The sequence below is a fragment of the Callorhinchus milii genome, unplaced genomic scaffold (assembly GCF_018977255.1).
Source record: "Callorhinchus milii isolate IMCB2004 unplaced genomic scaffold, IMCB_Cmil_1.0 Scaffold5, whole genome shotgun sequence".
Classification (NCBI taxonomy): Eukaryota; Metazoa; Chordata; class Chondrichthyes; order Chimaeriformes; family Callorhinchidae; genus Callorhinchus; species Callorhinchus milii.
This window is the reverse complement of record NW_024704746.1, coordinates 68,129,829-68,157,230: the sequence shown is the minus strand read 5'-3', so window position 1 is coordinate 68,157,230 and position 27,402 is coordinate 68,129,829. Positions and strand designations below refer to the sequence as shown.

Sequence of the window (27,402 nt, the reverse complement as noted above, 5' to 3'; positions counted from 1 at the left end):
CCTTATCACGTCTTTGAGACGTCGCAAAGTGCTTCACAGGATACACTGTAAAGTGAATTGACTTTGTGAATTGTGGGTGAGATGCAGCAGCTAATTGCGCACAGCAGCGTCCCACAAACAGTCGTGGATCGAGTCACCATTTTCAGTTGAACGTCTCACCGAAAGGACGTCACCCCTGACCATGTAACGCTCCTACAGAGCATCAGCCTAGACTGGGAGCTCAAAGTCCCAACGTGCAAATCGAACTTGTCTGACTCAGAGGCGAGACCCAATAATGTAAGATGTTCAACACAGAGAGAAAGTAAACTTGGAGCAATGCTTACAGACATAGCAAAGCAGCAGGACTAAAGGGCACAGTTTGAGGGTGTGACGGGAAATTTCAGGACAATGAAGAAAGTACCAGGATTCTTTCCACAGAGGGCGATCTGAATTGGCTACTGGAAGTGTAGTGGTGGTAAAGAGAGGATGATGTTGTAATAGGAAGATAGTGGGAGGGAGGCAGGAGCTAGAGCAAGGTCCTGACTTCTATCAAAGGGAAACCAAGTCACATGAACAGGGACTTGGGCCGATTGAGCCACAACAACGCCACTCTGATACTGTCCTCTCCAGAATGGCCACCCTGCAAGTCTAACAGGAATAAAAGCCCATCAGAAATCATCATGGTTTACACCTCACTCATGGAGTGAGTCCAGATTCACTTCATGGCTGTTTGCTGGGAGTCGCTGTACATCGCAGTAAATCCTGTGAAGTGCTTTGAGACAGCGCAAGGATGTGAAAGACGTTGTATTAAATGCAAATATTAATGTTAATAATCTTGCATTTGATACACCTCCTTATCACGTCTTCGAGACGTCTCAAAGCACTTCACAGGATATACTAAAAAGTGAATTGACTGTAAATTTTGTGGGTAATTTCCTCCTAAACGCCCTGTTAGATCTGCTGCTGACCAGCTTGTATTTGTGCCTTCTCGCTTATGAAATATTTTTAGCTTTTAATTTCTGTGAAATGCTAACGTGTGAAGGTTAGATGGGAAGAAACAGCGAGGGTGCGGTGGGACCCGAGACAACACTGGTCTAACTTGTGCACACCTCAGAGTTTCCGCTGATCGGTGCAGCAAGCGGAGAGCAGCCTGAAGCTCTCTGTCGCGAAGGTTGCACCTCCTGTGGCTCAGGCTGTCCAGCTCATGCCATTTCAGGCGTCCTGTGGTTAGGTGAACTTATACACATGTACGCAGCGAGAACACCTATACAAAACCACACGAAGGCTCAGCACGTAGGTACCTGACATTGGGTGGGAAACGTGCAAATATGTGAAAATTGCAAATATTTTTTCAATTCATCTTGAAAGCGACTGTCTCACTTCTGATTGTTTGGTTATCATAAAAAATAATAATCCTCGCGTTTGATATAGCGCTTTTCACGTCTTCTCGACGTCTCAAAGCGCTTCACAGAATAGACTGTAAAGTGATTTGACTGTACATTTGTGGGCAATGTTGGTTGAGCTGAGTCCAGGCTGTTTGGCAACTGGTTTGATGCTACCACCCATCCCCTTCCCACCCCCTCCTCCACTTACCTCAACACATTGGTAGGACCGGAAGCTGTTGGTGGCTGCCATTGCAGATGTCAAGTGTGGCATTTTGTGCTGCTGGTGGGGCTGGACTCCACTCAGCCAAACGATTGGAGCAGGGTGGGAAATTATTTTGGCTTCATGAGTTTTGGTAAGCTTCACGGGTCACACACTTAACATAGATGCAAACGCTTAATAATAGCTCAAAATCAAGCCTTACGCTTGTACGTGCATAAAATAAAGTCCATATAATTGACATTCGTTAAAATTAGGTTAAATAAAAACAACTCATCGAGCAGACATTTATTCGATATTTATTCATTTATTCACATGTTGATGAGAATGTGAGACGCTCACTCAATGGGAAGAATGAAAGCGCTGATGTGCGTTAACCAGACAACTGAAGTCAGGCGTTGTCTCCGTTGTTGCAATGCGGAGTACTGCTGCAAGGTGGTCATCAGTCATCGCAGATCTCTGTTTTGATTTATTGAATTTCATCACAGAAAATGTCTGCTCGCATATGTATGTTGATCCAAACAGCTCAAGCCTCCTCTGGGCATGAGCCTTTATTTTTTGAAAGGTATATTCATTAAGAGAAGCGTAAAAACTGGGAAGCGGCACTGATTTGAATTGCTCCGCAAGCAATGGATCACATTGCAGGTCAATAAGCTCAAATTGGAGGCCAAGTGGGGCTTTGTCAACATCAAATGAGAAAGGTGAAGAGACTAAAGACAGGTCATTGTCAATCAAATTGAAATCCTGGAATCGTCAAAAAAATTTGGCACGTAAGCCAAATAGTGACGAAGTATACTTTTTAAGGCTTTGATCTGCTGCAAAGTTAGAAAGTGGGCGAACTGCCTGTTTCCTATCTGACGCGATAAAATAAGTCATTTTGTCATAAATGACTTGACGCCGCAATACAAATCGTGCACAAAGGCCCTTCCGCTGCAGCTTTGAATTCAATTCGTTCACATGGCCCATGATATTAACGGCAAATGCGAAATCAGAGCCAATTGGCATCATTCAGCTGTGGGAAATCCCAATCTTTTTGTTTGAGGTCCAAAAATAAATCAATCTCTGCTCTCAGTTCTCACACTCTTTTCAAGACCTTTCCTAAACTGAGCCATCTTACATTCGTGTGACACAGAACATCCGTGTGCTCGGATTCCAATTCCTCAAGCGGCGTTACGCATTGCCTGTGGCTTAATCCTTTTGCTCGAATGGAGTTGACCACTTCCGTAACTGTGTCCACGACATTGCTTAGTTTTAGAACACTCTCACAGAGGACCTCTTGGTGGATAATGCAGTGTAGAAAAACAATATTCTGTTCTGGATTTGTTTCTTTGACTTGATCTTGAATTCTTTTCAGTAACCCAACATTTTTGCCCGTCAGATTTGGGCTTCCATCGGTGGTCACATTCACCATTCTTTTCCAATCCACTCCTAATTTTAAGACGCACTTATTTACTGCCTCCAAAAAGTCTTCTCCAGTTGTCGTATCTTTCATTGACTGCGTTGATGCCAATTCTTCTGTGAGCTCAAGATGTTTGGTGATACCTTGAATAAAAAAATATCAACTGGGCTGTGTCTTTGACATCACAACTCTCATCGAGTGCCAGTGAAAAACATGCAAAATTGTTTACTTTATTTTTTAACTGCAGATACAGGTTCTCAGAGATATCCTCGACACGTCTCACAGTAGTTCGCCTTGACAAGCTATTGTTCCCGAACTATTTTTTCTTGTCTGGGCATAAAATCGAGGCAGAGTCAATGCATTCTTTTATAAATTCTCCTTCAGAGAATGGTTTGCTGTTCTTGGCGATTTTGTGTGCAATCACGTAACTCACTCTTGTAATCTCTTCCAGGGACTCGAATTGTTCCGTGAAAATGCTTTGCTCTTTTTGCATTCGAACAACCATCTCTCACCAGCTTTTTTTCCTTCTTCTTCGGCAGAAAAGTTCTTATATTTGCAAGCGTGTTTGCTCTCCAAATGCCGATTCAAGTTGAGCGCTGCCACACTTGCTTTGGAAATTAAGGCCGCAGCTTTTCCACCCACACCGGTAAAAAAAAATATTTGGAAGTCCATTCTTTGTTGAATATTCGGCCTCCAGCGTCCGCTTTCCTTTTCTTTGATAAACTCATTTCGAATTAACATTCGCGGTTTATGGGCGATATAGATACAGATACCAAATCGGTGCACAAAAAATGCAAACGCGTAATAAACGGATAAATCACAGTGACGTCCTCATCGGTGAAAATTATTAATGGCGGTGAGGCTTTACGCTGCTCGTGCCGTGGCCGACACCGTGTTTGAAAATTCGCCGATCAGTAAATTTCTGACGTCAGCCCGATTCAACGCTGAAGGGAGCCGGCGCACAACTAAGCCGTGTGATTGGCTGACGTTCCCGGTCTGATTGAAATGCAAAAAAAAACTAACGGCTTTAGCAATTAAACATCGACGCTGTGTGACAAACGTAAGAAACATAAGGGACGCATTTAAAACTGATCCTTTCCGGGACTGAACAAACTATAATTTTTTTCTATTGCTGGACACAATGACGGGCTGGATAGAATCATTTGGCGGACCGGATATGGCCCGCGGGACGTATTTTGCCCACCCCTGGATCGGAGGTTAGACAACAACAACACCAACACCAACAACACATGATATTTACACACCGCCTTTCAAGTCAGGAGGACGTCCCAAGGCGTTGAGCTGGACAGTCAGGGAATAATAATCCCTCCAAAAAAACAAAACAATAATAAATTGGTCATTTTCAATCCATGACTGTTTGTGGGACATTGCTGTGCGCAATTGGCTGCCGCGTTCGCCCACAAACATACAGTCAATTCACTTTACAGTATATTCTGTGAAGCGCTTTGAGACGTCGAGAAGACGTGAAAAGCATTATATCAAGTGCAAGGATTATTATTATTATTATTTGGACCAGAGCTGGGGTTTGGGATCAGGAAAGGTGGAGGGCAGGGACGGTGGGGGTTGGAGGGTGACCGAAGGCGCGGTCGAAAAGGAGGGTCTTGAGATGTGCCTTGAAGGAGGCAAAGGAGGGGGTGAGGTGAAGGGAATGTGGGATGGAGTTCCAAAGGGTGGGTCAGAATGGCTGAGAGCCTGACCGTTAATGGTAGGATTGGCCAGAACAAGCTTGAGCCTGTTGAACGGAGGGAGTGGACAGGTCGATGTAGCAAGACAGTCAGACAGTATCTGTTTTCCCTCTGACCGGTTGGTTGAGTTGATTTGAGTGCAATGTGATAATCATCTCAAAAGTTTCTCCCAGTCTCCTGACTAACAATCCCTGAGATAAAATTGATCATTCACACCAAAGCCATATGCGGGACATTGCTGTGCGCAGATTGGCTGCCGTGTTCGTCCGCATAAACACAGAGTCACTACACTTCAAGTAGATCCTGGGAAGAGCTTTGAGACATCTCAGTGATGTGATTAACTCTGTATGAAATGCAAGGATTATTATTATTATTTTTGACTGTATGTAACAGAGTTTCCGTACCGCATAAACCATCTCTTATTGTCCCTGATTTACAGACCGCACCAGATATCTCTGGATTTACATCAGCATCTCGGTCAGTATACTTGTGGGATGTGGTGTAACAGGATTTGCTGCTTTGGTGGTAAAACGCAGATGTTGTAAGTAGCTTCTCTACTCGCACACAATAGCAATGACCTCCATTAGGACGGCACACTATTGTCCATCTCCCTTCCAACCCTGAGCTAGGATCAGATTTTTTTACATGGGGGCTTTTTCTACTGGAGGGGGGATAAGATATTAAAGGAGCAAAGTTTCCTCTAGAAAGTTTATATGGATTGTGACTCGACCACAGCACACAGCAGGGCTTTCCACATCCTGTGTAGCTGTAGCTCAGTGATTAGAGCACTCGCTTTGTAAGTGAGAGACCTGAGTTCAATTCCAGGAAGAGGGCGAAACCTTGGGCAAGTTTCCTTACTCCACACAGAGCCTAATAATAATCCCTCCAAAACCAAAAGCAATAATAAATTGGTCATTTTCAATCTACGACTGTTTGTGGGACATTGCTGTGCGCAATTGGCTGCCGCGTTCGCCCACAAATATACAGTCAATTCACTTTACAGTATATTCTGCGCATCGCTTTGGGACGTCCTCCCGACGTGAAAAGCGCTTTATCAAATGCAAGGATTATTATTATTGTAGAACAAACCTCTTAACCTCTCACTTTGCACACTTGCTAACTCTTACATTGATGTCTATAGTCACCGACCAGTGGAAGTAACTGCACTGTCCTGAGTAATAACTTTCAGTCCAAGTTGTAGCTTTTTCAGAGGGTTTTTGAAAGCTGAGGGGGCTTGTGCGAGGTGGAGGCATTTAAGGAGAGAGTTCCAGAGAGAGCAGCAAAGTGTCTAAAACACACCTATGTTACTACAGTGGATGCCTTGCAATTCACAGTCGGTCAATTAGCACCTGAAGGTGAAAGAAATCACACTGGTGAGGCTTTTTGTGAGGCACTACCCCCCGAAACTCTGGAACACTCTCCCTCTGTCCCTCCGCCTGGCCTCTTCCTTCCCCATCTTCAGGTCGTGCCTGAAGACCTTCCTCCGACCTTCCTCCGTGCCTATGGTCATCTCCCCCTCCCCCCTTCGTGCTCTGACACTATCATGCGCTCTGGGACGCTGCCCTACATGAGGGGCGCTGTGTAAATGCAAGCTGTTGTTGTTTAGTGACTTTCTGTTGCCTGACATTTGCAGCCCAGCGACAGGCTGTGGGGAGTACCCGCAGGCCACCCCTCGGGGAGGATGATCAGGTGAGTGCAATATGAAAATGTTGACATGGAAATAACGTCAGTTTTTATCAACTTTTTTTCTTCGGACCATTTGTGTTTTTTTCTTCGGGCGGGTGCTGATCCAGATGCTGGGAATGGATAACACATCTGGGGTTAAAATGGCACTGTTCTGTAAATTATTCATTTCACAAAGACACAAGATTGGTTTGGATAAAGAAGGCCATTCAGCTTGTCTGACCTCATCCCTTCAGAATATCCATCACATCCTGGATAAAGAAATATTTCCTGGTGTCTGTCCTGAAATTGCCCTTCACACCCTCTGTACCTGTGCCTTTTCGACATTGATAAGCCCCAACTTGTCTGATCGTTGCTCACAGCTCATCCCTCTAGTTCTGGCGATCATGTCTGGTGTCTGGGATCTGAACTCAACTGGGTTGGCAATGTAGTCCAGCATCCTGTTTGCTTTGTTTATTCCTGTTACACCATTTTGACATGTTGAGCAATGAGCAATAACACCACAAGTGTTTCAGCCTCACCCTTGACAAGTTGAATCCCATCCGTGGAGCGCCCAAGTTTCCCATTCTTCCTAAATTCCGTAATTTGCATTTATCTGTGTTGAACTTCATCCGCCCCTTGTCGGCCCAGTTAAGAAAGGAAAAACTTCCATTTCTGTAGGATAGAACAACGAAACATTTCAAAGTGCTTCCCATAGGTGTTGATTAGCAGATCACACGCAGTCACAAAATTGACCTACTATGTTTTTTGTTCCGTATTCCACCTTCCTCCCTCCTTCCCTCCCTCTACCCCACCCCCTCCCACCCACCCCCCACTCCTCATAATGTCTGTATTGGTCAGGAGAACATCTGCTATGCACAGCTGGATCTGAAGAAGCCCGGTCGAGTAACGAGAAGAGAGGAGGAGATGGTGTACAGCCAAGTGTTGCGATGAACCATTGACTGAGAAACATTTGCTCAATACTGACAGACCTGAACAGCAGCTCCAACCTCGGACACACAGCCTTCAGTGAATCCCTTCATGTGATGGTACATGATGACTACATTTGCATCTGAAACCCCTCAAAGTGCTTCACACAATGAGTTACTTTGAACTGTAACGACTCTTGTGTGGGCAAACACACCATTGACACGACATGCCGCAGGCTGCGAGGAATAATAATAATAATCCTTGCATTTGATACAGCGCCTTATTACATCTTCAAGACGTCTCAAAGCGCTTTACAGAACAAACTGTGAAATGAGTTGACTGTACAAAATACCGCAGCCAATTGCACAGAGCAGTGTCCCACAAACAGTCGTAGATTAAGTGACCAAATTATTGAATGGACAAATTATTGATGGCTGAATGGACTCCTCTGTGTTGTAGTTTCAATGATGATAGGTTTAGAATATGATTTTATGAAATAATTTACTGTTGTATAGTTTAATTAGATTGTAACATAATATGATGTCCTCCACTGTTTATCATTTTGATTAGTTAATGTAAATTTATTTATTGATAAATTTCCTGTAACGTATTGGTTAGAGCTTTAATCCATTACTTTGTGGGTCACTGCTGTGTGCAAATGGCTGTTGCCTTTCACCCACAAAATATATATCAATTCACTGTACGGTATATTCTGTGAAGCGCTTTGAGAGTCTCGAAGACGTGATAAGGGGCTGTATCTAATGCGAAGATTATTATTATTGTTGTTTGGATCTAATTTTGTTGACTTGTGTTTACTGCGCTGTGATGTGGTTACACAGATGACTGGTGATGACAAGGTTCATCGGCGTGACTCGTATTTGGTTGTGAATTTGGCACTGACTTTGGAGTTTTTAGTTTCACATTCAGCGAGATTGCTGGGAAACACCATCGGCAAAATTGTTGTATGTCTGGAAAGTCCCACGAAAATTACTTTCCTTTATGTGCTTTGCCAAACACATCATCCCCACTCCCTCCCCGACCCCATTCCCACCCCCCACCCCTGAAAATGAGAGGACAGGTGTTCAGTTCCTGGGCAGGGCGAAATGTTGGGCAATTTTTTATTTACTTTTTTTTGGAGGGTTATAGGAACAAAGGAATTAGGAGCAGAGGTAGGCCATTCGGGTAGTCCATAAATTCCTCAACTCTGTTCGAAAAGGCTGTCCCTTAATCTTAAGACTGTGACCCCTAGTTCTAGATTCTCCTACCAGAGGAAATAGTCTCGTACTGTCTACTCTGTCAAGCCCCATAAGAATCTTATATGTTTCTCTACGATCACCCCTAATTCTTCTATATTCTAGAAAATATAGGCCTGGTTTACTCAACCTATCCTCATAGGTCAACCCCCTCATCCCAGGAACCAACCTAGTGAATCTACGCTGCACCCCCTCTAAGGCGAGTATGTCCTTTCTTAAATAAGGAGACCAAAACTGCACACAATATTCCAGGTCCAGTCTCACCAAGGCCTCATACAACTGCAGCAAGACCTCCCTACTCTTGTACTCTAACCCTTTTTCATTAAATGCCAACATGCCATTAGCCTTCCTAGTTGCTTGCTGTACCTGCGTACAAATTGTTTGTGACTGGTGTGACTCAGACTTCTGTGCAAATTCCCAATTGACACTTTTCCTGTTCATCATCTCAGACATTCGACAGTTTTTGTTTCATCTGTACATTTCCAGGCGTGTTCCGTCTGCCTTTGGTGTGTTTTTTGTATGTTTTATGTTCATCTTGCAGTTGTCTCAGGTTTAAAGAAAAGTGTAAGTTATAGAAAAGATTTACAGATGTGCAAGTAGGATCACAGTAGTTATCAGTCAGCACGTCTCAGATGCTTCATCCACCAATCCACTCGCCTGGGCTTTACTGTGAATAATACTAACCCTTGATTTTGATGCAGCGCTTTATCACTCCTTCAAGATGTCTCAAAGCGCTTCACAGGATATACTGTAAAGTGAATTGACTATATTTTGTGGGCGAAATGTGGCAGCCAATTGCACACACCAGTGTTCCACAAACAGTCGTGGATTGAGTGACCACATTATTCTTTTTTAAAAAAAATTCAGGTGATTATTACCCCTGGAAAGTGATCTGCCAATCGACCTACAACCGGGTTTCTACTTACTGCGAGGTAAACCGAGGTGTGTGGAGTAAGGAAACTTACCTAACGTTTCACCTTATGCAAGAATCAAACCCAGGTCCTCTCGCTTGCGAGGCGAGTGCTCTAACCACTGAGCTACAGGGTTCCATGTGTATGAATGTCATAATAACACGTCCATTTGCAGTATATTCTGTGAAGCGCTTTGAGACGTCTCAAAGACGTGATAAGGCGCTATAGTAAATGCGAGGATTATCATTATTAGAGAAGATAAAAGTGTAACAATATTGTTATAATTAACTTAATTCCCATGATATGGGAATTCTGGAACCAGGTGGTTTGTGTATCTCCTACGCAAAATGAATTGACAGTGTTTTGGTGAAACATGGCAGCCAATTGCGCACAGTTGTAGATTGAGTGACCAAATTATTATTTTTAAAAAAATTCTATCTGAGGACTTCATAGTAGCTCCATCCTAAACACAGGTCACCTTCGGGAAGTGACCAACAATGGTAACAAATTACATTTACACAGCGCCTTTCATGTTGGGAGGACGTCCCAAGGGGCTGGACAGTCAGGGATTTGGACCCGAGCTGTGGGTTGAGATCAGGAGGGGTGGAGGGCTGGGAGGATGACCGAAGGGTGAAGGGTGGCCGAAGATACAGTTGCAGAGTGGAGCCTTGAGACTTGCTTTGAAGGAGGCAAAGGAGGAATGTGAAGTGATAGGAGATAGGAGGATGGGGAATGCAGCACTGACTGACAGAACGTCGCTACAATCCAGAGTGAGACATTAGTATATACCTCCACTAAACACACTGAGGCAGATTCCAAACCTGAGACCAATGACTCCAGACTCAAAGCTGGAAACCATCCAGAATTCAAATCCAGTAAAGATACTCACAGGGATCTTAAATCAGTTTTGGATGAAGGGGACCCTTCGACCCATTTGATCTCAACCTTTAGGAATACATCATCCTCCCAATGTAGCATTGAGCTGTTTCTGTAATAGCCTCTGTCCTGGCCTCTCTCCAGTGTACATAATCTTAATATGTTGAGAGTGTAATAAAAGGATTTACAATGTGGGTCTCAAAAGGATTATTAACCGGAGATTCCCAAAAGTGTCGCAGTCGGCTACTTTGGAACTCTTTAGATTTCAAGATCCTCACACGGTTTAGTGTCAGTTTAGGCCACTTGGCCCTTAGTGCCCACACCAGCCCTCGGTGCCAGCGGCCAGCTAACCAGTCCCTCTCCTCTACCTCTCACACTCTTTTATAATGTTTTCCTTCCAAATATTTATTTAATTCCCTTTCCTCTTTAGGCCCCACTATGTAATATAATAACAATGAGTTTGATTTTGAGCAATCACAGAAAGTATTCAGGAGCTGAGAGAGAAGTCAGTTAATGGCCGGAAGGAAAGCCAGGAAGCGTAATGCAGTAGAGTGACGTGGGCAAAGCTGATCATCTTTAATGTATAATAATAATCCTTGCATTTGATATTGCGCCTTATCACATCTTCAAGATGTCTCAAAGCGCTTCACAGAATATAAGGTAAAGTGAACTGACTATATTTTGTGGGTGAAACGCGGCAGCCAATTGTGCACAGCCGTGGTTTGTGTGACAGAATTATTATTATTATTGTTGTCTTTGAAGGGATTATTAGCCCCAGAAAAACGATCCATCAATCGACTAACAACCGAATTCCTATTTACTGCTGGGTAAGCAGAGGCATGTGGAGTAAAGGCTGTGGGGCAAGGCTGAGAATATTTAATAGTATAATAATAATCCTTGCATTTGATATAGCACCTTATCACATCTTTGAGAAGTGTCAAAAATTGCCCAACGTTTCGCCCTCACCGGGAATCGAACACCTGTCCCTCTCGTTTACAGGTGGGAATGGGGTCGGGGAGGGAGTGGGGATGACGTGTTTGGTAAAGTACATAAAGGAAAGTAATTTTCGTGGGACTTTCCAGACATACAACAATTTTGCCGATGGTGTTTCCCAGCAATCTCGCTGAATGTGAAACTAAAAACTCCAAAGTCAGTGCCAAATTCACAACCAAATTCGAGTCACGCCGATGAACCTTGTCATCACCAGTCATCTGTGTAACCACATCACAGCGCAGTAAACACAACACAAGTCCACAAAGTTAGATCCAAACAACAATAATAATAATCCTCGCATTAGATACAGCCCCTTATCACGTCTTCGAGACTCTCAAAGCTTCTGTGAAGCGCTTTGAGACGTCTCGAAGATGTGCGTGATAAGGCGCTATATCAAAGGTAAGAATTATTATTATTATTATAACCAACCTTTCACCTCGTGCACATGTGATTTCTTGGATTCCTATTTTGATGCTTTTCCCAGGAAAAACCCGGTACACAGTCAGAGTATAAAGTCCGAGATAGAACACGCCCAACGATTAGCTCAATTATGATTAGCACTGCTTGGTCTTGGCGTTATTTCCTTTAGAGCTTCTGGGTGTTGAGCAGCAGACGTGAGCTGATGGGTAAGGCACACTCGTTTTAGCATTTTTGTCGCTTTAAGTGCAGTTTGAATTTAAAAAAAATGTTTTTCTGATCAATAAGTGATTAATAATTTGGGGTAATTTGAGATCATTGTCAGAAGACACGGTCTGAGGTAAAACTGAGTGATTGAGGGTCAACTCAAGATGTTTTGGGTTCGATTTCTGATTGTGTCTCAGTCTGGTGCCGTGGTAGCTCTCTCTCTCTTGCGCTCTCTCTCGTTCTTGCTCTCTCTCACTCTCTCTCTCTCCCGTCTCTTGAGTCAGAAGGTGGTTCAAGCCCCCACATCAAGAGTTGGAATCACACAGACTAAGCTGACGCTCCAATGCAGCGCTGGGGTGAGTGTTGCACTGTCAGATGCCCCTTCGGATGAGCTGTTAAACCGAGGTCACGTCTGTCTATTCAAGTGGATGTTAAAAATCCCACAACGCTATTTGAAAAGTCACTCCCAATGTCCTGGCCAACAATCCCCTGAGTAAAATTGGTCACTCACTCCATGGCTGTTTGTGGGACATTGCTAAGTACAACTGGCTGTCGCAGTTCACCCACAAAATACACAGTCACATCACTTTACGTATACCCGTGAAGCGCTTTGAGACGTATCAATGATGTGTTAAGGCGCTATATTAAATGCAAAGATTATTATTATAACTGTAACAGTTTCACTTTTAATTCACATTTGGTTGAAAATAATTGTTCTATTTGTTAAATGTATCTTTGAATCCTACCATTTGTGGGGAAAGATTCAGGTGAGCATTACATGCAGAAGTGGCCCAATAGGTCAGAAGGGTATGGGATCAAACCACACAGAGTTTTAAGCTCACGGTCAAGACTAACAGCAACAACAAATGACATTTGTATAGCGCCTTTCACATCAGCAGAACGTCCCAAGTACTACACTCTGATGTTGTACTGGGAGGAGTGTTTCATTTTCACAGGTGCCGTCCTTAATAATAATGATGATAATAATAATAACCCTTGCATTTGATACAGCGCCTTATCATGTCTTCGAGACGTCTCACAGGATACACTGTAAAGTGAATTCACTGTATATTTTGTGAGCGAAATGCAGCAGCCAATCGCACACAGCAGCGTCCCACAAACAGTCGTGGATTGAGTGACCAAATTATTATTATTGTTTAAATCATGTTTTGAAGGATTTTATTTATTTATTGATTGATTAAATGACCAAATTATTATGATTATTTTTTGAAGCTATTATTATGCTTGGAAAAGCGATCCAATTGACTAAAAAAACGGGTTCCTACTTACTGCTAAGTAAACAGAGGTGTGTGGAGTAAGGAAACTGGCCCAATGTTTTGCGATGCCGGGAATCAAACCCGGGTCCTCTCGCTTGCGAGGCGAGTGCTCTAACCACTGAGCTACAGGACTCCTTCAGATGATATATTACACAAGGTCCTGGGCAATGTTAAGGATCTCAAATCAGTTATCAAAAGAGAACAAGCAGTTTGTTCAGCGTCTGGGGACGTCCTCCAGATGTGAAAGGCGCTATACAAATGTAATCTTCTTCTTGTTGTTGTTCTGGTGCACTGACTAATATTCCTCAGGATAAATTGATTAGTTCTTAGTTTGGTGCACTTGTAGTCTGGACCAAATGCGTAATGTTTTACTGTAGTTCAGGCAGGTGCTCAGTGACACACTGACGCTGTGTCGGCAGTTAGATAGGATAGTAAACTGTTGATTTAGGAAAGTCCCGTTTGTGTTAAAAAAAAGTGAGTTGGTCCGAAAGAGAAAGAGAAAGAGAAAGAGAAAGAGGAGCTATTTAACTTTCCGGTCTCGCCTCACAAGTTGTGGTATATATTTAAATATTATGTATTTGAGACATTGGCTCCGTAACTCAATTTTAGCAAAATATAAAATAAAATATTATTATAATTAATTACAGATACAACCCCCGTCAAACAGTGGGTCCTGCTTGTGGCAGGTTCAAAGACCTGGGACGACTATTGTGATCAGGTAAGTGAAGCAATTCCATTATTATTGGCTTCAGACATCAGTGAAATGTCTTCTGACGTATCAGTTTGGCTCCTCCTCTTGTCATGGTTTCGCCTTTGTGAAGGTTGTGTGTTGAAGCCAAATGTTGGGAGTGTAGATCACAGTGAAAGATAACACTCCAATTCAGAACAAGTGCTCTGAGACGCCGTCCGGCGTGGAGGGCACTGTATAAATCCAAGTTGTTGTTGTTGTTGAACTGGGGGAACTCTGGATTGTTGGAGATGCCGTCTTTCACATCAGATGTGAAGATTCACCCAGAACGTACAACACAGAAACAGGTCACGAGGCCCAACCAGTCTGTACTGGTGTTTATACTCCACACAAGTCTTCACCCATTCCTCACTCCCTCCCTCCCAAACCCTTCTATTCACCTCTCCCTCATGTGAAGGTTTATTTTCCTCTTCAATGCATCTACACCGTCTGATTCAACCACCACTTCTGGCAGCGAGTTCCATAATCTCACTACCCTCTGTGTGAAATAGTTCCTCCTAAATTCTCCTTTAGATCCCCTCGTTGCTATCTTCTGGAGGTCTAAAATGTTAAATATTTTTTATTTTCAGGCCAACATATGTCATGCCTATCAGATTGTCCGTAGGAACAAGATTCCAGCTGAACAGATAGTGGTGATGATGTACGACGACATTGCGCACAATGACAGGTAAACAATGAAAGTATATATATTTATTAGTCTATTCAGTCATTAATCTTCTCCATCCAAACCAATCTTGTGACCTCATTATTATTATTATTTCTTTATACAGAAGCTAAACAAAAGCTAGAAAGGAATGTTGGTAAAGGCCAGATTGCTGAATGCTTTAAGGAACATGTTGATTTGCCCACAAATATATAGTCAATTCACTTTACAGCATATTCTGTGAAGAGCTTTGAGACGTCAAGAAGACGTGAAAAGTGCTATATCAAATGCAAGAATTATTATTATTATTGATGTTACAATGAGAAGAAAGTAGGGTTGAGATTCTGGAAAGCTAAAGGATCCTCTTCATCTGAAGCTTTCTTGTTAACATGTGACTATCATGGCACTTTCTTCCTGGAGTGACACACCCGGCTTATCTAATTCTGGAGAAGATTATACACAAGTTGGAGTGAGCCACAGCTTGGAGACCCCAGAGTATAGATTGGGTTAATTGCTGGAGTTCCACCAGCTAAAAAACATTAGTTTGCCATTAAAACCACCTGTCCATTCCATGTCCAGCTTGGACCTTCCCACCCATTAGGGTCTTTGCTTGCAGGGTTAACAGAAGCTTAAAGGAAGAATCCCTGTCCCATGGAGATGACTCTGTCTCTATACGGCTTGCCAATGAGCTGGATTTGCTGGCCCTATCAGCCATGTCCAGGACCTGCCCATCTCAGGAGCTGGAAGACCAAAAGCACCGCAGAGAGTTCACTTGATTCCACATTCCAATGCCAAGCAAGTCACCCTGAAGCCAGTTTAGCCCCAACACCTACCTCTCCGCTCCCCAGGGGAATAGTTAGAAACGATGGAGAGGAAAAAAAATTGGAAGTGATAAGTGTGCTCATATTGGTCATTTCCTTTCTTGACTTCTCTTGGGCAACCAGAAACCCAACTCCAGGTGTTCTCATCAGCAGCCAATCTGAACTCAATGTGTATGAAGGCGTCCAAAAAGACTACACTGGAAAAGTAAGTATATCTGTACTGATCTCTGTCTACGGTTTGTTCCTCAGACTTTCCTAACTTTTCATACACTACAACCAGTGAATCCCATTGTCCCTGTGATGTGCTTTGAGATGTAAATGTAAATTAGTATTATTATTTATATAGTACCCTCAACCAGGATAGAGTGTTGGAGCACTGATGCACTACTGAGCATTGTAAAGTCATTCAATCACCATTAATTCATATTTAAGTGCGTTATACATGCAAGAACAAAAAAAACTTTAAAATTATAACTTTATAAAGTGATTACTTATTTCTCACTTTTATATTATATAATTCATATTATATATTTCTATTAAACCAATTTATATTCTACCCCCCACCCCACCCCACACACACACACACACAGGATGTTACTCCAAAGAATTTCCTGTCGGTGCTGACAGGCAATGAAGCTGCCGTTCGCGGAATAGGAAGTGGACGGGTGATTAAAAGGTACAAACATCTCGTGTTAATCTTTCTAATGATACCAATGCTCTGAAATCAGTGACGGTTTCTTACCGGTGATGGTAACAACTGTCTTGAAGTGATTTACAAAATGCAATCGATTATGGAAGAACGATTCATCTGGAAGGTAGTTGGCCAGAAATAACTTACATACAATTATATAGGTTCAAGTCCGTGTTTGTCAGATGTCCAAAGACATGAACTACAGAAAACCGTCTTCAAGGTTAAGTCTGGATCCAATAACTTGGTGAATTCTATATGCTCTGAAATCTACATAAATAGGGTAAATCCAGACTTGGGGGGAATTTCTCCCCACTAGGGGTTAACTTACATAAGTCTTCAAAGCCAAAAAGGCAACTGACTGGACAAAGTTGTAAAGACAGCTCATAGGATCCTAGTATTACACTTTACAGTATATCCTGTGAAGCGCTTTGAGACGTCTCAAAGACGTGATAAGGCGCTGTATCAAATGCAAAGATTCTTATTATTATTGTAAGTAGGGGTATGGAAATACCACTGAGCACGTGATGATTATTGCATCAGCTGATAGAAATACAGTGACAGTTTATTGCAAATACTTATTACCACAGTAAACCCCAAGATAACATCTTCATCTACTTTTCTGGCCATGGATCAGAGGGACAACTCAGTTTTCCTGACTCTAACGTGAGTAATAATTTTGAAACTTCTCATGACATTAGGCTCCTTTCAGACAAAGACTCAGAGGTAATGATAGCAAACGATTATCAAAATGCTGAAGTGCTCCAGGAATTAGTAACAAGAATCATCATCAGATTTGGTAGATGTTAAAGATCCCACCACAGAGGAATACAAAGTGTCTCCCAACGTCCTGGCCAACAATCCTTCAAATTAACCATTCATTCATCTCATGGCTATTTGTGGGCCTTTGCGATGTGCATAATTGACACCACATTTACCTACAAAACACAACTACTTTTGACAATAATTACAATAAAACACTTTGAGATGGTTTCAAGTGATCAGATCTATAAATACACAAGTTCTTTCTCCTTTCTTTGTAGAATAAATAGTTGAGCTGGGGACGGGACACATTTAAGAAATAATTTGATTCTGTAATGCGATGATGGCAGCTTGGGTATTGTGCAAAGATGAGATCAGGTGTTGTTTTTAAATTTTGATCGAAAGTTTGCCTGTGATCTTGTGTCTGATTGTCTATTGTCTTGTCTTTCAATCAGTTGACTGAAGACCTCACCAATTTAATACTGAAGGATAAACTTGCCAAAGTAAGAGACCTCGAGTTACACATTCTCTTTGTTAACAATTTTAGTATCGCACATAAACATCCCTTCTCCCATTAATCAAGTCTCCGCATGGTAACTTGTGCTTCTGGGTCAGAAGGTTACAGGCTCAAACCCATTTCAGGACGAGATCTCCCCCTCCAGTGCAGTAATGGGGGGAGCAAGGTGTTATAGGGGGTTGTCTCATTTGGAAGAGACATTAAACTGAGGCCCACTCTGCCTGTTCAGGTGCTTGCTAAAGATGCCATGAAAAAAAATTCTGAAATTCATTGTAGTGGCCTGGCCAATAATACCCTAGATCAGTCGGTTATATCTCATGGTTGTTTGTGGTGAGCAAAATGGCTGCTATATTTGACACAAAACGCTTTAAGGTGTTTTAATTGTGATAACACTCTATAAATATTCAAATTATTTTTTCTTTTGTTCTACATGGTTAGGCGCTTGGGTCCGGACACTGGACTTATTTAAGAAACATCTGGATTTATAATGGGAAAGTGGTGGGATATGTATTGTGGAAGAATTGTGGAGAAATTTCACCTGGGTCTTGATTTATTTATGTAGCATTTTAGAGGGTCCAGAAATGAGCAAATTGTGAAATCAGTTTTTATGGAGATAGTAACATTACATTTATAGAAAACTGCTTCAAACTTAAAGCTGTGTTTAAGAATTTGCCAAATGTAGACATAGTTGGAATTTCCCTCAACAGTGTGCAAAACTTCTCTTAATCTCATGATATATTGATCTTCTTTTTCATACAGCTGACTGCAAAATACCTCAAAAATATATTGGAACAACTTAATCAGACTGCCATGGTAAGAGAAGCGAAGTTACAGTTACAGAATATACTGTAAAGTGTAGTGACTGTATATTTTGTGAGCGAAAAACAGCAGCCAATTGCACACAACAGTGTCCAGCAAACAGTCGTGGATTAAATAATAAATCTGTCACTCAAGTGAGCTATAGGATTCCACATTTCTCCCCCTCTGGCTCTCCATCTGTCATGAAGTGGGTTCAGACTCCAAGTTGGGACTTGGGCTTACACTACAACTCTGGGAGATTGCTCCCATTGCCAAAAGTGCTGTCCCCTGGTAGATAACCCACAGCTTTCTCAAAGAGCACCAGGTTTCTCTCAGCCAAGAATACTTCAGATGAATCAATGATTCACTTCATGGTTGTTTGTGGGACTTTGCTATGAGCAAAATGGCTGCTGAGTTTGTCTGCCAAAAACAGCCACTATATGTGACAATGTTTACAGTAAAATTAGATGTCTTAAGGCGATAAGACACTATAAAAATGTAAGCTCTTTCTACTTTCATTCTTTCTACATAGTTAAGTCATTAAGCCAGAATCTCGGATATTTTATATTAAAAAAAGCTAAATCCGGTAATGGGAGGACATTAGATGGAGTGGGTGATGGGGGAAAGCTCAAGATCAAGTGAACCAAAGGAGCTTCTTCACTCGAACCTCACACACATACATGAAGGAAATAGAGAGAGAGAAGGGAAGCAGCATCTTCTTGGAGCTGATATGGCTGGGAAGGGAATGTCAGAATCAAGACAATCCTCTGTGTGGTCTCAGTTCTGTTTCTGAGCCACTCTATAAGTCCTGTTGATGACAGACCAGCCAGTATCCTCATCAGTAGGACTTGGTGGGGACAGGGAGTTTTCCCTCTCCTCCTGTTGACCCTGCAAGCCAAAGCCGGGCAAGCAACCAGAAAGTTGTCAAACAGTGCTTTCAATGACAATCTGGTTAGTCTCCAGCAGCACAGTGGCTAATACACTCTGGAATTCTATAAATGGGGTCCATCCTTCCGGAGAGAGATTCCATTCTGAGATGGGAGTTTCCTTGTGCCGGGACACATTGGTTTGGAGACTCTGCTGTGATGGTTTCTGCATGTGTCGGACACCTGGCTGATCCATTAGCAAATCAAAATATATATATGTTTTCTTTTTCTTTCTACCTGAAACAGTAGTTGAGACAGGATACTGAATACTTTTAAGGAATAGCTCAATTTTGTAATGGAAGACGGTAAGATAGGGATTGTGAAAGGATGGGAAAGAGTTTCTGGAGCTGAACCTCTGTTTGACCTTCTCTATGTTGTCTTTCAAACAGTTGACTGAAAAGGATTTCATGGATGCAATAAAAAAGATGGCAGAAAGGAAACAGTTCGGCAAAGTAAGAAACCTCCGCTGACAGATTCTGGTTCTGTATTTGTTAGAATATGTTTCTACGATTGTATACTTTTACTCTTTAGCAATTTAAGGCCATTTAAATAAAATAATAAAAATATTTTCAGATGGTGATATACCTTACTGCATGTCATTCCGGATCAATGTTCAAGAGCCTCCCAAACAATATCAAAGGTCAGTTGTGCATTTTGTGTTCTCACTGTTTACCACAAGGAAATAGAAACGGGATTTGATAATAATAATAGTCCTGGCATTTGGTACAGCGCCTTATCATGTCATTGAGACGTCTCAAAGCGTTTCACAGGACACACTGTAAGGTGATTTGGCTGTATTTTGTGAGCGACATCATGAATGACCATCTTTATCTGAGGGATTGTTGGCCAGGACACCAGGAGAAACTTGTTTCCCTTCTTCAATCCAACAACAATAACTTTCACTTATATAGCGCCCTCCGCCCAGGGCAGCATCTCCGAGCACTTAACACTGGCAGAGCCTGACTCCCCTGTAGTCCTTTGGGATCCTTAAGGTCCACCTGAACAGGTAGACAGGACCAATTTTAACGACTTATCCAAGAGACACTACCTCTAACAATACAGGGCTCCCCCCAGCACTGCAATGGGGTGTTGGCGTAGACTATTATTTCAAAGTCCCCAATAGGTTCCCTTAATTCACAGTATTCTGACCCAGAGGGTGAGAATGTTATCAACTGAACCAGGAGGACACCCAAGGTATTTAAACTGACCTTTAAAAAAAAGTATACGGAATATTTATTTAGTTTAACTTTGAGTCAAATCATTTGTTTTACAGTTTATGCAGTTACTTCAGCGGCTCCCGATGCAGTGTGCTACGGATCTAACTTCGATAAAAAAAGAAACGTGTACCTTTCAGATGAATTCAGTGAAAGTTGGATGAAACACTGTAACTCGGTAAATGGCACATTTTATTACCACTTATTCCGAATTCCATAGCTCTTGTCCTCTCCTGCACTAACCCCCATCCTCGCCCGACTTCACTGGCTCCCCATCCCCCAGAAACCACCAACAACAACAATTACATTTGTATAAGATTGAGTTTAAGATCCTCGTCCTCACTTTTAAAGCCCTCCATGGTTTTGCTCATCCCTGACCTCTGCCACCTACTAAAATGTTACCAACCTGTCACCAATATGCAGCAGGTGTTGGCCTGCTACAGGTCCACTGCCCACTCCACCATCAGAGGTCAGACCTTCAGCCTCACTGCCCCCACCCTCTGGAACTCTATCCCGGAGTCCCTTCACCTCGTACCCCCACTTGCCTCCTTCAAGGCCCGTCTCAAGACCTTCCTCTTTAGCCATGCCTTTGCCCATCCTCCCACTGTCACCCTCCTTGCCTTCCACCCCTCTTGACTCCAATGCCCAGCTCGGGTGCAAACCCTTGACTGTCCAGCACCTTGGGCAGTCCTCCTGACGTGGGAGGTGCTGTGTAAATGCAATTTGTTGGGTTATTGTTGAGTAAATGGAATTTTATGTGTATCTCACGCTGTGAGTGACCTGGGAATGCTGGAGAGGGCAGCGTAGTGGGATCTTTACTCTTTATCTAAACCAGACTGTGGTTGACACAGGCATGAGAAGCTCGAAAGGGAACAGTTTTCTGTTCCCTGGTACATAGAAGCATTACTTTTCATTCCGATGCTATGGTATTCGACTACCAGACCACAACAGTATTTTCCTGTACTGTATGTTACAAGTGCTCTGGGACTATACCCACATGAGGAGCACTATATAAATGCAAGTTGTCGTTACTGTTTTTCGTAGGTCAATCTTTCTGAGACAACACTTGAAGCACAGTTCAGAGACATGAAGGAACACACAAAGAGCTCGAAGATTCAGCAATACGGAGATTTGGTAATGTATAGAATAGGGTGATTGAGAAACCTTTGAGTTTGTGTGATGGTCAAGTTCAACCTCTCTTAACCTGAGGAAATAGGCCCTGGAAGTCGTGCAGAGATTGGCAACAAATATGATCCCGTCTGTTAGAGGAATGGGCTCTGAAGAACGACTAACAATTTTGTTTTTATGAGAGCTGTTGAAAAGAAGTGTCTCAGAGGGGACCACAGAGAGCAGTGATTGACAACTTTTATGGTCGACCAACAAAATACATTTTCTTGATTGAATATTTCTTGATTGCTTGATATAGAGGTATGCAATAATAATAATACTTGCATTTGATATAGCATCTTCATCACATCTTCAAGATGTCTCCAATAAATAAGAGACTATTTTAAAAGAGATTGTAAGCCCAAAACAATATTTTCAGATACACTGAGGCAGCAGGACCAGAGGACAAAGGCTTAGGGGGGTAAAGGGCAATTTTAGTGTCATCACCAGGTATTTCTTTACCCTGAATGGAGTTAATGTCTGGGGTGGATTATCATGAAAGGTGGTTGAGGTCAAGACTCTGGGACACATTTAAGAAACAGCTCTGGGGCTGGCTCCAGTCGGCTCCTGAGCCAGGAGTGTCCGCAGTACTCTGGCACTGGTGACAGCACAGCGCAGTCTGGCTCATCAGCAGGACTTGGAGGGGCAGACCCGTCACTGGGGGCAGAGGTTCCTTCCCCTCAGCTCCTGTTAATAATAAAATAATAATAATCCTCGCATTTGTTATAGCGCTTTTCACGTCGGGAGGACGTCCCAAAGCGCTTCACAGAATATACTGTAAAGTGAATTGACTGTATATTTGTGGGAAAATGCGGCAGCCAATTGCGCACAGCAATGTCCCACAGACAGTCATGGATTGAAAATGACCAATTTATTATTGTTTTTGGTTTTGGAGGATTATTATTAGTAAGGAAACTTGCCCGAGGTTTCGCCCTCAGCCTGGAATTGAACTCAGGTCTCTCGCTTGCAAAGCGAGTGCTCTAACCACTGAGCTACAGGACTCCAACCTTACAAAGCCCTAATGGATAGGGTGGTCCGAGCTGGACAAGACAATGCTTTCAATGGCAAGCTACGTAGCTTTAGCTGGTGAGACACCAACCGTTACCACAACTCTGGGTCCCCAAACTTTGTTCTTGCCAACCTGCATCGAATACTCTCCAGAGTTGGGTAAGCAAGATGCTTCCCTCCAGAGAAAGAGAGAGAGAAAGAGAGAGAGAGAAAGTGCATTCCATTCCAATAAGCATCTCTGGGATTTCCATGTGTATGTGGGCTGCATGGAATTCTGAGTTTGGTTTGGAGACTCTTAAACGTGGTGATGGGTTTCTGCATGCGTCAGATACCCGGATGACTCCCCAAAAATTAAGCTGTAGACATATGATTGACTTTCTTTTTCAGACCCTTTTACAAGAGAAGCTGATCTACTTCCAAGGAACCTCTTCTCTTCCACCAGCCCCTCGTCCACCAGCGGCTCGTCCTCCAGCCCCTCGTCCACCAGCGGCTCGTCCACCAGCGGCTCATCCACCAACCCCTCGTCCACCAGCCCCTCGTCCACCAGCGGCACGTCCACCAGCGGCATGTCCACCAGCGGCTCGCCCGCCAGCGGCTCGCCCGCCAGCGGCTCGCCCGCCAGCGGCTCGTCCACCAGCGGCTCGTCCACCAGCCCCTCGTCCACCAGCCCCTCGTCCACCAGCGGCTCGTCCACCAGCAGCTCGTCCTCCAGCCCCTCGTCCACCAGCGGCTCGTCCACCAGTGGCTCATCCACCAACCCCTCGTCCACCAGCCCCTCGTCCACCAGCGGCACGTCCACCAGCGGCATGTCCACCAGCGGCTCGCCCGCCGGCGGCTCGCCCGCCAGCGGCTCGCCCGCCAGCGGCTCGCCCGTCGGCGGCTCGCCCACCAGCAGTCGGTCCACCAGCGGCTCTCCCGCCAGCGGCTCGCCCACCAGCGGCTCGCCCACCAGCGGCTCGCCCACCAGCGGCTCGCCCACCAGCGGCTCGCCCACCAGCGGCTCGCCCACCAACGGCTCATCCTATCCAAGGTCCTGGAATGAGTTGTTGCTTCCCAGCTGCGCTCTTTCCTCTCCAACCATTCACTATTCGAACCCCTTCAGTCGGGTTTCCGTGCTGCCCATAGCACAGAAACTGCCCTGGTCAAGGTCACCAATGACATCCTGACCATCTGTGACCAGGGCTCCCTCTGCCTCCTCGTCCTCCTCGACCTATCGGCAGCATTCGATACGGTCGACCACGCTATCCTCCTCCACCGCTTGTCCTCCCACCTAAACCTTCAAGGCCCTGTCCTTGAGTGGTTTAGGTCGTACCTCTCCCACCGTCTTCACTTTGTCTCCACGAATGGTTTTTCCTCCACACCCGCACTGTCTCGTGCGGTGTCCCTCAGGGCTCTGTCCTCGGTCCCCTCCTCTTCACCCTCTATATGCTCCCCCTGTGGTGACATCATCCGCAGACATGGGGTTAACTTCCACATGTATGCGGATGACACCCAACTCTACCTTTCCTCCTCTACCCTCAACTCCACGACCCCCGATGTCCTGACAGCTGTCTGTCCGACATCGAGTCCTGGACGAGAGATAACTTTCTTCAGCTCAACGTGCGCAAAACTGAGGCCCTCCTGATTGGCTCACGTCAGCGCCTCCGCACCTCAGGCGCTGACAGCATCAGCATCCAAGGCTGCACTCTCCACCTCTCAAAGCCATCAGGAACCTCGGGGTTTTGTTCGACCCTGAGCTGTCCTTTCTCCCTCATATCCGCGCCACAACTGGCACCGCCTTCCATCACCTCCGGAATGTCGCCAGACTACGGCACTACCTCACCCCTCACGCTGCTGAAACTCTGGTCCACACCTTTATCACCTCAAGGCTGGACTATGGGAACTCTCTCCTCGCCGGCCTTCCCGGCCCTCCCTCCACACTGCAGGTCATTCAGAACTCTGCAGCTCGTGTACTGTCCCGCACCAGACACCGCGACCACATCACTCCCACCCTCGCTCGCCTCCACTGGCTCCCCATCCCCAGAGGATCGAATTCAAGATCCTCACCCTCACCTACAAGGCCATTCACGGCCTCGCTCCCTCCTACCTCTCCGACCTACTATCCCCCTACCTACCTCCGTTCCTCTGGCTCCGGTCTGCTCCACATCCCCCGCCCCAACCGCCCTACCATCGGTGGCCGGGCCTTCAGCCTCTCAGCCCCGAGGCTCTGGAACTCCATCCCCAGTGCCTTCGCCGCCTCCTCCCTTTCCTCCTTCAAGGCCGGTCTCAAGACCTTTCTCTTTGACCTTCAGCCTTCAGCTCCCCTCTCGACTCTCTACCCCCTCCTCGCTCCCTCCCTTCCCTCCCCTCACCCTGACAATTTCCCCACTGCTCGGGGCCTGACCCAACTGTACAGCGCCTTGGGACGTCCTCCCGACGTGAAAGGCGCTCAATAAATGGAATCTTGTTGTTGTTGTTGTCCACCAGCGTCTCATCCACCAACGCCTCCTCCACCAGTGGTTGGTCGACCAGTGGCTCATCGTCCATGTGTAGAAAAGGAATAGAATGGACATTCTCCCAAAGTGAAAGGCGCTCTATAAATGTAATTTTGTTGTTATGTTGTTAATGAACGGAATTAATGTCTGGGGCGGATTGAGGTCAAGACTCTGTGACACATTTAAGAAACAGCTCTGGTGCTGGCTCCAGTCGGCTCCTGAGCCAGGAGTGTCCGCAGTACTCTGGCACTGCTGATGACAGCACAGCCCAGTTTGGCTCATTGGCAGATCTTGGAAGGGCAGACCCGTCACTGGGGACAGGGAATCCTCCCCCTCAGCTCCCATTAACCCTGCAGACAAAGCCCTAAAAGCTAGTGTGGTCTTAGCTGGACAAGACAATGCTTTCAATGGCAAGCTCCGTAGCTTCAGCTGGTTAGACACCAACCATTACCCCAACAGTCTGGGTCCCCAAACTTTGCTCTTGCCAACCTGCACCGAATACTCTCCAGAGTTGGGTAAGCAAGATGCTTCCCTTTCGGGAAAGAGAGATAGATAGAGTGCATTCCATTCCAGTAAACATCTCTGGGATTTCCATGTGTATGTGGGCTGCATGGAATTCTCAGTTTGGTTTGGAGACTCTTAAACATGGTGATGGGTTTCTGCATGCGTCAGATACCCGGATGACTCCCCAAAAATTAAGCTGTAGACATATGATTGACTTTCCCTTTCAGACTCTTTTACAAGAGAAGCTGATCTGCTTCCAAGGAAACTCTTCTCTTCCACCAGTGGCTCGTCCATGTCCGGCCCACACAAGAAAGGAACAGAATGATTCTAATTCTTGCAGCATCTGTTGAAGCGAAGGCCTGTGAGGCTGTGAGGCTTGAACTTTTATATGCAATGAGTTCTAGAAATAAGCAGCTTCTAAACTGAACCCCCAAACAAAGATGGCCAACCACCTTCCTGCACCTTGGGTTAAAAGCACTTTATTTATGTAAATTGCATTATATAAATTGTATTGTAATTTTTGTTTATCACTTCAGATAATAATACTAATAATCCTTGTATTCAATAGAGTGTCTTATCATGTCTTCTAGAATAGACTGTGAAGTGAATTAATTCAGGGCTCACTGTCGTAAGTCTCCTTTTGATTCTCCTAAGGTGCGGAATTTGCGCACAGACTTTATTTCTGTCTGTAATTTTTGAATTGTTGTGAACTACAAATAAACATGTTTAGGTTTAGTTGGCAAAAGTCTCGGAGTGTATTACTTCTGTCCTTTCTGCTGTTCAGCCGGGTATCTGACACGATTTACATCACGATTTAAGTATTGAATATTCTGTCCATGAATATGAAAGAATGAATATGATTGAATGAAATCTCCCTCTGCATAATATCAGTGAAGCTGACAGCTTCTGAAACACTGCAAATCAGATAAAAAGCCAATCCCCAAGTGTCTGCAATATCCATCGGGGAGGGGGGGGGTAAAGAGTCAATAATCAAAATGATAAATAATAATCCCTGCATTTGATATAGTGTTTTGATAGTGAATTGACTGGATGTTTGCGGGCGAAACGCGGCAGTCAATTGCGCACAGCAGCGTCTCACAAACGGTCGTGGATTGAAGTGACCAATTTTATGATTGTTTTATTTTCTTGAGGGATTTTATTATCAGGAGTGTGGAGTAAGGAAACTCGCCCACGGTTTGGCCCTGACCTGACCTGACCGGCCGGGAATCAAACCCAGGTCTCTCGCAGGCCAGGTGAGGGGGGAAAGGAGGGTGACCGAGGGGGCGGTCGAAGTGGAGGGTCTCGAGATGGGTCTTGACGGAGGCGAGGGAGGGGGCGAGGCGGAGGGACTGCCAAATAGCGTTGAGTGGGGCTTTTAACAGGGGAGCCATTCCGCGGAGTCGAAAGCAGCAGCGAGGTCAAGGAGGGCGAGGAGCAGAGGGAGCCCTGGTCACAGATGGACAGAATGGCATTTGTCACTCTGTTTCTGTGCTGTGGGCGGCACGGAAACCCGATTGGAGGGGTTCGAGAAGGGAGTGGCAGTGGGGAACGAACGTAGCTGAAAAGCAACAACTCGTTCCAGGACCTTGGAGAGGAAGGGGAGGTTGGAGTTGGGGCAGTAGTTAGGGAGTGGAGAAGGGTCCAGGGAGGGTTTTTTAAGGATAGGAGTGATGACAGCGGTTTTTAATGGGGTGGGAACAGTACCAGAGGACATGGAGAGGAGTCCTGTAGCTCAGTTGTTAGACCACTCGCTTTGCAAGTGAGAGACCTGAGTTCAATTCCAGGCAGAGGGCGAAACCTTGGGCAAGTTTCCTTACTCCACACAGAGCCTAATAATAATCCTCCAAAACCCAAAACAATAATAAATTGGTCATTTTCAATCTACGACTGTTTGTGGGACATTGCTGTGCGCAATTGTCT

General features: G+C 44.6%; 1 protein-coding gene across 1 annotated transcript; it reads left to right on the top strand.

Annotated features, from left to right (window-relative positions):
* The first annotated feature begins 13,716 nt into the window (after positions 1 to 13,716).
* On the top strand, positions 13,717 to 25,684 carry LOC103188950 (legumain). The gene is made up of 15 exons (XM_042335465.1): positions 13,717 to 13,767; positions 13,860 to 13,930; positions 14,530 to 14,627; positions 15,548 to 15,629; positions 16,015 to 16,100; positions 16,703 to 16,778; positions 17,330 to 17,377; positions 18,151 to 18,204; positions 19,505 to 19,567; positions 19,689 to 19,755; positions 20,389 to 20,507; positions 21,374 to 21,463; positions 22,892 to 23,091; positions 23,142 to 23,534; positions 25,651 to 25,684. The coding sequence occupies exons 3-15, from the start codon at positions 14,596 to 14,598 to the stop codon at positions 25,682 to 25,684; spliced, it is 1,344 nt and encodes a 447-aa protein (XP_042191399.1). The 5' UTR covers positions 13,717 to 13,767; positions 13,860 to 13,930; positions 14,530 to 14,595.
* Positions 25,685 to 27,402: the final 1,718 nt, after the last annotated feature.

Excerpts from the sequence above, each read along its gene's own strand:
- LOC103188950 (XM_042335465.1), top strand. The coding sequence starts at position 14,596 with ATGATGTACGACGACATTGCGCACAATGACAG. Across the intron at positions 14,628-15,547 it reads GACATTGCGCACAATGACAG|AAACCCAACTCCAGGTGTTC; the intron begins GTAAACAATGAA and ends TTGGGCAACCAG. Across the intron at positions 19,568-19,688 it reads AAAGGAAACAGTTCGGCAAA|ATGGTGATATACCTTACTGC; the intron begins GTAAGAAACCTC and ends AAATATTTTCAG.